The following is a 13,089-nucleotide window of genomic DNA, read 5'->3' on the forward strand; positions in this document are numbered from 1 at the left end:
TATGTTTTTAAAGTTTAGTTTATATTTGTTGTGTCTCAGAGACTCTTCGTGGCTTTAAATTTTTATTCTGTTAAATCAAGTAATTCTCGTCTTAAAATTTGTTTTCCTTGCCTAATGTTGACATTATTAAGATTTTTCACCTCTAATCTTCATTTTTATGTTTCCTCTCCTAGCCAAAAAATGTAGAAAAGGACAAAGAGGTGAATATGAAAGAATGGATTTTGCAGTATGCTGAACAGCAGAGTCAAGAAGAAAAGACTGAGAATTCTAAAAGTTTAGAAGAAGAGGAAAAATTTGACCCTGTAAGTTAGAGATTTTTGACAAGTTTAATCTTTTGAAGGATGATCTGTACTGTATAAAGTTATCTGAACTGTATAAAGTTATGTGCTAAATCCTTTGGGGAAATGAAAAGCAATTTGGGGATATTCCTGCCCTTGGAGTATTTCAATTTTATCCATATACCTAGCCTTCTTTGAACAAAAGATTATTTAAAATACAGAACAATATATTGGTACCACTGGAATTCAGTGGAGAAAAAAACCAGGCTAGACAGGTTATCTTTCAATTATATTAAGTAGATCTGCTCGTCTGCAGAAGATTTGTCTTCAGAAAATGAAGTTTGAAATGTCCTTTGTAATAAGATATGCTTGGCTTTGAATGCTAAGGTCAACAGTTTAGTGTTCCTACCTTAAACTGTTGGGAGCTCTTGGAATTTTTTTTGAGCAGAGAAAAGTGGTGTTTCAGAAATAAAAATCTACTGGCAACATATGGAGGAGATTGTTGGGCTGAGAGAGTATAGCTAAAAAGACGTTTAAAGAGACTATTGATTGGCCAGTGAGAATTAAGCACCTGATCCAAGATGTTCCTGCAGTGGGAATGTAGACACAAAGATAGATGGGAAAAATAAAGCAGAAATCAAGATAGGCTCCCTGTCATTTCCTACAGGGGATAAGGGGTGAAGATCTTGGGGTTCAGAGAGTGAGGATAATGTTGACAAAAGAGGGAAATCAGAATAAGAAACCACTATTGGAAAGAAGTTGATAAATGTGTTTTTGGTTAAAAATTTGCTATAAAATTGAGTTATTGGAAAAATGGTATTAGAACTATTGTTTATCTTCTCTTCCTTTCAAGAGAATGAATCAAATTGTAGAACACTTATTTAACTTGTTAGAGAGAGAGAATGAATATGTAAAACCTTGTAAGTTCTTTCCCTTTGGGTGGATTTGGACCTCAGGCCACCTTTAAGGAGAGGCAAGAAAGAATGGTTATTAAGGAGCCAATGATGTTATAGATGTGTCTTGTACAAAGATAATATATAAATTAGATTCATATAAATGGGACTGGTGGTTGGACTATAAATGACCTATGGTGTTTTTTCCAACTTTGCAGTTCTAAGGATAGGCTTTTGGGGGGAGGATGGTATGGAAGCTAGGTGGTGTAGTAGAGGTGCTCTGAGTTCAACTCTGGCCTCCAACATTAGCTATGTGACCCTAGGCCCATGTTGGCGAAGGCATGGCACTCGTGCCCCAGTGTTTCAGAGGGGTCTTCTCCATTCCCCCTCTCCATAATGCCTGAGGACAATGTTCACATCCTCAGTCCAGTAGCCCAACATAAGCACTTACTCCCTCTGTTGTCTGGGGTAATGGCAGGGGGCGGGGGGGCCTCACCTGCAGATTGAAGGTGCAGTTTGGGCATATGATCTCTAAAAGGTTTGCCAGCACTGCCCTAGACAAATCATTTAACCCTGTTTGCATCAGTTTCCTCATCTGTAAAATGAGCTGGGGAAAAAATAGCAAACTACTCCAGTATCCTTGCCAAGAAAACCCCAGATGAGGTCACAGACAATCCGATGTGACCAAAAATTACTGAACCAATAACATTAGGGCTAAATAGGATTGTTTTGCTTTTATTAAACTTTGTAAGGAGGCAGTGTGGTCTACTGGATAGAGCTGGTCTTGGAGTCAAGAAGACCTGGATTCAAATCCTGCCTCTGGCATTAAGGAGAGGTCACTTAACTTCTCTGAACTTTATTGCTTTCTGTAAAATGGGATAATACCTATGAAGCCAACCTCATAAGATTTTGGGGAAACTTAAATTTAATGTTTTAGTAACATATGAATGTTTTGTATTTATAAATTAATAGTGGTAGTGGTGGTGGTAGTAATGGTGGTAGTAGTAATGGTGGTGGTGGTGGTGGTGGTGGTGGTGGTTCCAGTTCCTCTTTTAACCCACCTCAATGATGGGTGAAGTATTCCACATAAAAAAATTTTCAGTAACCCAAACTCCTTTAACACCCGTTCCCAATTTTTTTTTGGCCTTGCCAATAATACTGCTATCTTCCCCTCTTTAAGGCAAACCTATTCATTGAGTCAAAGACCAAAATGTAGAGGTATTCCTGACTCCCTTCACAGCCATCTCCATGGACACATGTAGGTATCTCCAGATGACTGCTAGCCTCCTTTTAGCACAGTACCTGGCTTATAGGAAGCACTTAATAAATGCTTGTTGACTTTGAGTTTTGAAGGCAGCTCTTTGAAACAATACCAGTAGCCTTCTGCTAGAATTTCTGTAATGTCAGCCTTTCTGGTCAAGTCCCCTCAGACTTCCTGACATTTTTCTGGACCTTGTGCTGTTCCACACGATGAACTGGAGATGAAGGTGCTTGAAGCTACCGAACTTTCCTTGGTTCATGCTACACCTTAAGTTTCAAGCAGCACCTGAAGCTGCCTCATATGAATGTAAACACAGCATGGAGGCTAAAGCCCCAGCTACAGATGATTGATCAAATTAAGGCACCCTAGGGGATTTCTTGTACGTTCTCTTCCACACCAGCTAGAATATCCATTCAGTGAACTACGGAGCTCCCTGGAGAGTCTGGAACTGTTGTCTTACTGTCTGTCTATCACAGACCCAATTGTATCTGGCTCTAAGCTCCCATGGACTACCAGCCTAATAAAGCTAGAGCTCCAGGACAGTAGCCTAGTAGGTAGCCTTAGCCACATTGATGTATGTGTATATCTGTAGAGAGTAAGCTCAAGGACACCCATCTTTAGTATATACTGCCTCCCTTGGGTCCTTACTTCTCCCTCCTTTCTCATCACTGTGGTAGCCTCCAATCCAACAAGGAACCGAAGGTTCAGCAGTTACATTATCTACTTGATTTTCTATCTCATTTACCAGAAGTTCTCCCAGGTGCTGCCTGAAATAAGCTAGTTGTTATCTGGCAACAGGCCAGCTTCTCTTTGAGTATATTAATTTCCCTGGGTTTGACATGGCTGACTACTTTAACATGTGGTATCAGGCTGCCACCAGAGATGGAGGAAAACTTCACATTCCTGTGATGATGATTATAATCTTTCAATTTCTCTTTTAGGAAAAGAAAACAACACATGTTTATCAAAAATATAAACATCAAATATAAGTAATCAAACTTACAACATAAATAGTAAAGCTTAACAAGAAATCATAGGTATCATTTATTAGAGAGCTAAAAGGATTAACAATCAGCAAACAATTCAGCTTTATTTTTTACCCAGTTGTAGTTAGTGTATATGTAGTCTGAGTTCTACTAATCTCATTATATCCCTTTATATCTTTGGGTTTCCTTATATGTATGTGTGTGTTTATAAATAAACACACATATACACATATCCATCCATGCTTTATGATATTCAGTTACATAAATATTCCATAATTGTCATGAATTATTAGAAATGTTTCCCAGGGGTTTTTTACTATTAGAAAATTATTAATAAAAATATTAATTTTTTTAACTTTTATTTTAACCACTATTGATAAAAATCTTTCAGAAATGGGTTGCAGACTTGACTTTCTAAGTAGAGCATACAGAATGTAGTTTAGACTTCTTCAGTGTTTCATTTGTAATTTTAAATATTAGTTATGCTTTGATATGTTGAGTGACTCTTCAAGGAATAGTGAAGTATATAAGATTATTTGCCCCTGAAGTGAATAGTCCCAGAATGTTTGTGATTCTAGCAGCACCTGTCCCTTCTTAATGCTTTTAATCTGCTGTGATTTGTAGGGGATACTAGTAGATAAGTCAGTAAACTGAATTCTATTTATAATTCTAGCTTTTTTCTCATTTAAAGCTGGCTCAGTGCTTGTATATAAGAATGAAGTACTTGTACACATTTTGTAACAGTGTGTCTACTATATGCTGGGCAAGATGAAAGGATAAATAAGACATAGTTCCTGCCTTCAAAAAGCTTCCCTGCTAGTAAAATAATACACAATATAAAATAGATGATTAATGTAAAGTTCTTTTCAATATCTGGGGGTCAAAATAATTTCTTACTGGAGAGTCAGAAATAGCCTTATGGAGAAGTGGGATCTGAACTGGATCTTGAAAGATGGGTAGAATTCCCAGGGGCAGCTGGGTGATTCAGTGGATTGAGAGCCAGGCTTAGAGATAGGAGGTCCTAGGTTCAAATCTGGCCTCAAACACTTCCCAGCTGTGTGACCCTGGGCAAGTCACTTGACCCCCATTGCCTAGCCCTTACCACTCTTCTGCCTTGGAGCCAATACACAGTATTGACTCCAAGATGGAAGGTAAGAGTTTAAAAAATAAAAAAAAGATGGGTAGTTAGAGCAGGGAATGTAGAGTAGGAAAGCACCCGAAGCCCTGGAAATGGCATAAACAAAGGCATAGACAAATCTCACAGGATTGTTGATGGTGGGATGGTGAGTAGTCCAGTTTTGATGGAGTATAGAGTCCTTGGAGGAGAAATGGATAAGAAAATGCTAGAAAGGTAGAACGGCAGGCCTTGAATAATATGCTTTATTTTATTAATATATATATTAATATAATAATAGGTTTTATTTTATTGGGTAGGTGATAGGGATAGGAAGCCATTGAGGATTAAGCATTGGTAAACTGACTGAGTTTTGCCTATGTGGAATGTGAATGGCCATAGTAGATTAGTCACCTGGAGACTAGTCCCAAAGGGTGTGAGATTTCTGACTACAGATATGATAGCCCTCATCTCAGAAGTGGTAACTTCCTCAGGCAATGATAATGCTTTCCACCTGCCCCCTCTTTGGGGTATAGGCTCCCTCAGTACCAAAGAATAGCAGGAGACTGCCCTCAGACACTGTTGTAGATAGTAATGAATCTTTCTAAGTTAACTTGGCCTGCTGTGTACTCTGAATTCAAGAATGTAGGGTGTAAGGAAAGCAGTAACTACAGCAGTAGTCTCTAATTTTGTCTTATCCTTGTACTAAACCTTGCCTAAAATGCTAACCACAAGGGCTTTGAATGGTCATTTCCTTCATCTCTAGGTTCAGTTGTTTGGAGAGACTATCACAGAGGCTAAGTGAAGTGTAGAGATGAAAAATCTGAGCTACGAGGATGAAATGAGTTGCTCAGGAAACATATGACAGTGCCTTGATAGTTTTTTAAATCCCTTACAGTTTTGGTGTTATGATTCTATTCTGTGACAGAATTAATATTAGGAGTTTGAAGCTTGAACTTTTTCTTTTAAATAATAATGATAGGATCAAAGGACTAAGAACAGGATTATCTGTAAGTTCAGACCCATTGTTTTACAGATGAAGAAACAGCCTCCAGGGAAATGACTATAAATAAACTAGTTAAATCTTACTAATTTTTTTTCTTAACCTCTTACTGATCATCTTATTTGAAACAGAATGAAAGATACTTACACCTTGCAGCAAAGCTTCAGGATGCAAAGGAACAGGCAGCTTCCTCTAAGCTAGAAAAAAACAAGCAAGGCCAGAAAGAGGCACAAGAAAAAATAAGGAAATATCAGAGGGGTGAGTCCTTTTGAATTACTTTGTTATAGGTTTATATTTAATTATTTCCTTCCTTGTCATTCCAGTTTGGTGATTGTCTCAGTCTGATATTTTCCATTCCTACCTTAGGGTTTTCTACGACAAAATGCCTTCCCCATTCCCAAGGGATAGGTTCCATAAATCCCTCTGAATAAATAACTTCTCAGATATTTGTGCCCCGCATAAAATGCTTTGAGTAATAACCCATTTGCCTTCCTTCTTTCCAGTGTTTTTTAAGTATTCTGATTGCAAGGAAGATGATTTATTTAATGAATGATGGTATGCCTGGTCAGATAGCAATAGGAAGCAGCTGATACTCAAACTTCAAATAGACAGGGAGACAATAGAAATAAGCAGGAGTAATTAGGACTCAAATTAAGTTGGGAAAGTCACATTGGGCCAAATAGAGAATACAAACATAAAAATAGGGAAGTTTGCGGTGGTGTTTAGTTTTCTTTTTAAGTGTAGCAAGAGAGGTCATCCCTAACATCTGGAGCTGAGGGATTCTGCCACAAATGAACCTTGGGGTCTATGAAAGATCCATCACCTAAGGTTCTGGACTCTGAAAAATCATATATAGATGAAAATAAAAACTTTGACTGATCATAATCAATTTTTAAGAGAAATCTTGAAAAATTGTTTCACCAACCTAAAGTAGTCATTACAGTGAACATGGTAGAGGAAGAAAAAAGAGCTCAGTACCTACTTCATTTAGCAAATACTTTATTTCTTTTTTCCCTCACATTATTTTATTTGTTGTTTTTTTTATTATATTTTTCCATGGTTACATGATTCATGTTCTCTCCTCTTTTCCCTTCCTTCTTCCAGAACTGACAAGGAATTCCACTGGTTTACATATGTCTTATTACTCAAAACCTATTTCCATATTATTCATATTTTTATAATAGAATAATCTTTTAAAAAACACAACCCCAAATCCTATACCATATAACCAACTGCTAAATCATTTGGGTTTTTTTTTTTTTCTGTTTCTACTCTCATAGTTCTTTCAATGTGGATAGCATTCTTTTTCATAAAGGTCATGGGATTATTCTTGATCATGGCATTGCCATTAGTATCAGAGTCTATTACATTTGATCATTCCATAATATGTTTCACTTTCTGTGTACAATGTTCTCTTGGTTCTCCTCATTTCATTCTGCATCTGTTCATGGAGGTCTTTCCAGTTCATATAGAAATCAAGCAGTCAATCATTCCTTATAGCACAATAGTATTCCATCACTATCATATACCACAATTTGTTCAGTCATTCCCCAATTGAGGGACATGCCACCATTTTCCAGTTTTTTGCTGCCACAAAGAGTACAACTATAAATATTTTTACACAAGCTTTTTTTATCTCTTTGGGGTACAAACCCAGTTGTGTATGGCTGGATCAAAGGGCAAGCAGTCTTTTAAAGCCCTTTGGGCTTAATTCCAAATTGCATTCCAGAATGGTTGAATCAATTCACAACTCTACCAGCAATGCATTAGCGTCCCAATTTTACCACATCCCCTCCAACATTTATTATTTTCCTTTACTGTCATATTGGCCAATCTGCTAGGTGTGAGGTGGTACCCCAGAGTCAAACATTTGATTTCTAATGTGTTAGCAATACAATATGAGAACTATTCTCTCATGGAACATATTTTCCTAGGAGGTGGGGGAATGTCAGAGAAAGTAACTTACAGATGGGGGAGAGAGAAAACTTAACAATTGAGGGAATGAGAAGGGGCCTTGATAATATGTAAGGTGGACTTTAAAGGGTTAGTGGAATGCCAAGTCGCAGAAATGAAAAGGAAGACCATTTCAGGGCTATACAAAGACACGGGGATAGGTGATGGAATGTTGTCTCCTGAGAACAAGAAGTCAGTTTGTTTGGAATGGGCAATAGTGTAAAGTTGGTCTAAACAAGTGAACTGGAATCAGATTATAAGGGTTTTAACAGCTACACAGATGTTTGTTTTTTATTTAGTAAATAGGGCAATGGCATATTCTTTTGGAATATCAGTTAGATTTACTGTATATGGAACAGATTGAATGGAGGGGAGATTAGATTAAGAGAAGCCAAATTGGGGTAATTAGAGCACTAGGCCTGGAATCTAAAGAACTTTACTTCAAATCTGTCCTTAGACATTAGGCAAGTCAACCCCAATTGTCTAGCCCTCAATGCCTGCCTGCCTTGAAACTGATATTAGTATTGATCCTAAGATATAAAATAGGGGTTTGAAAGACAGAAGGCAAATTGGGAGGTTTTGTAATAGTTTAGTCAAGGTATGATAATGACTTGAACTAGAGTGGAAGTTGTGTGAGACCTGTTTCTTCTCAGTTGTGAGAGATGTTATTGAGATTGAATCAGTAAGATTTGGCTATCTAGAGATGAAGGAGAAAAAAACAGGATGACTCTAAGGTTATAGACTTGGGGATCTGGAAAGATACTGATGACCTCAGAAGAAATAAAAAAGTTTATAAAGGGAGTAAGTTTAGAGATATTGGAGGTGGATCAGGAAGGAATGAGTTCAATTTTAGTTTGGTTGAGATCGAAATGTCTGTAGTGATGTCCAACAGACTGTTGATGAATTAGGAGTCATTTGAATAGAGTTGAGCATTGTTCTTTCCCGTGGAAGATGGTGAAATCAGCAAGAGAAAGCTATAAAGAAAAAAGAGGACAGAAACTTAAGAGGTATACCATGAAGAAAGGTCAGAACCTGGATGATTTACCAGGCAAAAAAAAGACTGAAATGAAACAAGTAAGAAGAATATCAGGAGAGAACTGTGTCCAGGAATAGGGACTACACAGTAGAATCCAATAGTTTAGAGAGGTGAAGAAGGATGAGGACAGAAAAAGCCAATGGATTTAGCAATTAAAAGATATTTAGGTAATCTTGGAGCAAGCAATTTCAGGCTAGATAATTGCAACAGATTGCAGTTAACTAAAAGATAAAGTAAATTATCATGCTCTGGTTATCGTTTGCTAGATACAAAATGATATTTGACTGAGTAGATCAAAACATTTAAAACGTCTTTTCCAGAAAAAAAAACAATTTTTCCCCTTGTATTTGTTATGATCTTATAAGACTCATTTATAGATTAAACTATAAACTACATGGATAACTTTGGTCTTGGACAGGAATTTCACAGGATGAAATTCAATATCTGATTTGGTGATTGTAGTATACCTACAATGGTGATCCATAGATATTTTGAAGAATACATAGTTATTGTCCATTTTAAGAGATTTTGATTTTCAAAAACAGGTAAATTAGGAAATAATTATTTAGTGCAGAATTCTTTCCTTAAAATGACAAATTGCCATTGTTTACAAATATATTAGAACTATTATAGCTCTCTCCCCCAATATATCAGAAAGAATAAGCTGCATTCAATTCTGCTGAATTGCTAGGGTTTTGAATCAAGATAAATAAAAATAAGTTTCTGGAACTTTCTTCTTGGTAAAACACTTTTGTTGTTCATATACTTTTTCCAGAATTTTTGTTACATGTTAAAGTATAAAAATAAAGAAACTTTTTCCATTGCAAGTCATTTAAAGAAATAATAAATTTCAGAGTATACACAAATAAAAGGTAATAATTGATGGTTCATGCCAGATTCAAAAATTGAATGCCATGCCTCATTCTGTTGTTATACCATTTGAGTGAATAATAGTATTTTTGTCCATGTAGAAAAATAGAAAAATAAAATTTTGGTTTAATTCAGCAAACATTTATTAAGTACCTACTATGTGTAGGCATTATCCTAGTTACTGGGGAATCAAGGACAGAAAAAGAAATGGCTCTTTCTTAAAGGAGCTTTACATATTACAGGAGTGAAATGACATATGCATAAATAGGTAAATACAAAATAATTTTGAAGAATAGGCAAATATTTAAAACTTGGAGGGTAGGAGCAGAAAAAGCAATCTGTAAGAGATGGTATTTCAGCTTATCATTGAAAAGAATTCAAGAGGCTAAGGAAGAGCATTCCAAAGAATGGGGGAAAGAGTCTGTTCAAGATACCAAGGCAAAATAGAGTATTGTTTCTGAGGAAGGGACAAATAGACTAATTTGGGTAAGTGGAATGTGGAGTTTATGAGAAGAGAGAGTCATGTAAATCAGTCTAGAAGATAGCTTGGAAATAAATTGTGATGGACTTAAAATGCTATAAATAGGATTTTGTATTTATCTTAGGGATCACAGGGAGCCACTAAAACTTTTTTAATTAAGGAGTGACATGATTATACCTGTGCAAGATAGGAGATGGGGAACAATTTGCCCAAGCCTCTCAATTCAAAATCACTGATACAAAGATAATATCATTAGGTTGACATAGTGTTTAAAATTCCCCAAACAGAATACTCCCCAAATGAAGTCCCCTCCCTTAAAATATCACAAGTTTCCCTAATAGAAACCCCCAAAATGGAGGTCAGCAATGTAGGCACCATTAGTGGTCATTATAAACTTATCATCATGATTCTTATTTTCTCATTAGAGAAAATCCAGGATGATAATGTTTAATGTGTTTGCCTGGATGTATTTATCCAGCCCTAACATTCTGCTGACCTCAATTTCCATCTGCTTATTGAATATCTCAAATTGAATGTATAATAGGCATCTTAAATTCAACATGTACAAGACACTGAGCTCATTATCTTTTCCCCTTAAACCATCCCTCTTACTAACTTCTCTATTACTATTGAGGGTACTGCCATCTTCTGTCTTCATCCTCTCCTCTCTTCTGAGACTGATACCACCTAGCTGGGGACCCTCATTACCTCAAGCATGGACCATTAAAATACACTGCTACTATAGAGAAGGGGTAAATGACCTCAGCAAAGACCCTGGCTTTTGGGAAAAGAACTCACTATTTGACAAAAACTGCTGGGGAGGACTTCCGGGTAACATGGCGGCAAAGTAGACATGAATCGCTTCCTCTCCCAGCACCCAACGAAATGGACTAACTCAAAAGAACATAAAAATCATCTTCGGAAGAACGGAGGGACTCTACAGTAGGGCACAGCACTGAAGGTACGTGCGGTTTGACCATTTCCACACTATAAGAAGGAGAAAAAGCTTGCACCCAAATGTGATCTGAACTACCCTGCCCCACTTCACCTACAGAACCAGAGTCAGGACCAGCACACCCACCAGAGACGGCGAATGAGCGAGTGAAGTTTCTGTAGTGAATGGGGGACACACCAGGGTCCTTGGGATCTGACTAGGACTGCCAGGAATCTACCCCTGAGAGTGGTTACACAGGAGACCCCTGCGCACTGGAGAGCACAGACCGTGGATACTCTGCGAACTGCGGACACTGCGGAGACTTCAGAGGCTGCCTGAGGCAAAATTCCCGTTCCTCTCTGTAGTGAGTGGGGGGCACACCAGGGTCCTTGGGAACTGACAAGGACTACCAGGGATCTACCCCTGAGAGCGGTTACACAGATCCCTGTGCACGGGAGAGCACAGACTGCAGGCGCTCTAGCAAACTGTAGAGGCTGCAGAGATGCCAGAATCTGCCTGAGGCAAAAGCCCCACCACGTAACTCCACAGAAAACCTGCCCATCTCACTCAGATTTCTGACTAAAAAGGAAAGGGAAAACCACCAAAGGAATGGCTCATTGTGCCCAAGACCAACCCTCCAAGAAAAACAGGAAAAAAAGTGACTCTTGAAAACTTTTACAGAGGGAAAACCCAGAATACAGGGGAAAAAGAGGATGAAATTCAAACAAAATCAAAGCCTTTCCCAAAAAATGAAAATTGTCCACAAGCTCTGGAAGAATTCAAATTGGAGTTTATCCAAAATATGGAGGCCTTCTGGCAAGAAAAATGGGGGGAAATTCAGAGAACAACAGTCTGAAAGACAAGAACTCCCAATTGGAGAAACAGCTGGAAGCCACAAAAAGCAGGGCAGACCATACTGAAAAGGAAATCCAATCTTTGAAGACCAGAATTAAGCAACTGAAAGACAATGATCTGGCGAAACAGCAAGAATTAATAAAGCAAAGCAAAAAAAACTAACGAATTAGAAGAAAACATAAAATATCAAGGTGACAGGCCAGGAAAATAGAGGAAGGAGAGACAATTTGAGAATCATTGGTCTATCTGAAAAACCAGAGATAAACAAAAATCTTGATGCCATACTACAAGAAATAATTGAAGAAAATTGCCCTGAAGCTCTTGAAGAAGGGGGCAAAATCGAAATTGAAAGGGTTCATAGAACACCCTCTATACTAAATCCCCAAAAGACAACTGCCAGGAATGTAATTGCCAAATTCAAGAGCTTCCAAGCTAAGGATAAAGTCTTACAAGAATCCAAAAAGAGACAATTCAGATACCAAGGAGCACCAATCAGGATCACACAAGACCTGGGAGCTTCCATGCTTAAAGACCGCAAGGCCTGGAGCACGATATTCAGAAAGGCAAGAGAATTTAATCTTCAACTAAGAATCACCTATCCAACAAAACTGACTATATGCTTCCAGGGAAAAGTATGGGCATTCAACAAAATAGATTTCCAAGTATTTGTAAAGAAAAGACCAGAACTCAGTGGAAAGTTTGACATCCAAACACAAAGAGCAAGAAAAACACAAAAAGGTAAATATAAAAGAAAGGGAAAAGGAGAAAAATGTGGTTTTTTTTTCTGTTATTCAAACTCTCTTCTATAAGGGCTACAATTAGATCAAATTTTATTTATATTAATATATGGGGAAAATGTTACGTGTAACTCAAAAATTGTATGCATTAATAGAGTAATCGGAAGAATCACTCATAGGGAAAGATTGGGGCATTAAGATGATTTGGAGAGAAAAAAAGAAAGAAAAAAGGAGGGGGGAATTGATGATGATACCAAGATATACTTGAAGAAATAGAAATAAATTAAATAGAATAATCTTTGTCACACAAAGATACACATGGAAGGGGAGGGGAAGAATTCGCTTATAAGAAGGAGAGGAAGAGAGTGCTAATTGGTATTACTTAAACCTTACTCTCAGTGAAATCAACTCTGAGAGGGAAGAGCATCTAGATTCATTGGGATCTTGAATTTTATCTTGTCCAACAGGGTAAGAGAAAAGGGAAAACTAAGAGGGGAATTAGGAGGGAGGGAGTACATAAAGGGAGGGAAGGAGAGGGGGGGAGAGAAATTAATAGACCCCCCCCAAAAAAAACCAAGAAGGGAACAAAAAGGGAGGAGCCAGAAAGGGAAGCATAGCAAGGGAGGGGACTAGGGGGACTGATTTAAATTAAACCACTGGTTTAAAAGGTTATAGCAAAAGAAGAAAG

The 13,089-nt window shown here is 37.6% G+C and overlaps 1 protein-coding gene across 3 annotated transcripts in view; it reads left to right on the forward strand.

The window, feature by feature from the left end:
- DHX29 (DExH-box helicase 29) overlaps positions 1 to 13,089 on the forward strand; it is a 74,663-nt gene that overhangs the window by 20,851 nt on the left and 40,723 nt on the right. For all 3 annotated transcript variants that reach the window (XM_001380972.4, XM_016431302.2, XM_016431304.2), the window contains 2 exons: positions 174 to 302; positions 5,667 to 5,793. In XM_001380972.4, coding sequence (XP_001381009.4) covers positions 174 to 302; positions 5,667 to 5,793 — 256 coding nt within the window. The remainder of the gene's footprint in view (positions 1 to 173; positions 303 to 5,666; positions 5,794 to 13,089) is intronic.

The sequence above is a fragment of the Monodelphis domestica genome, chromosome 3 (assembly GCF_027887165.1).
Source record: "Monodelphis domestica isolate mMonDom1 chromosome 3, mMonDom1.pri, whole genome shotgun sequence".
Taxonomy (NCBI): Eukaryota; Metazoa; Chordata; class Mammalia; order Didelphimorphia; family Didelphidae; genus Monodelphis; species Monodelphis domestica.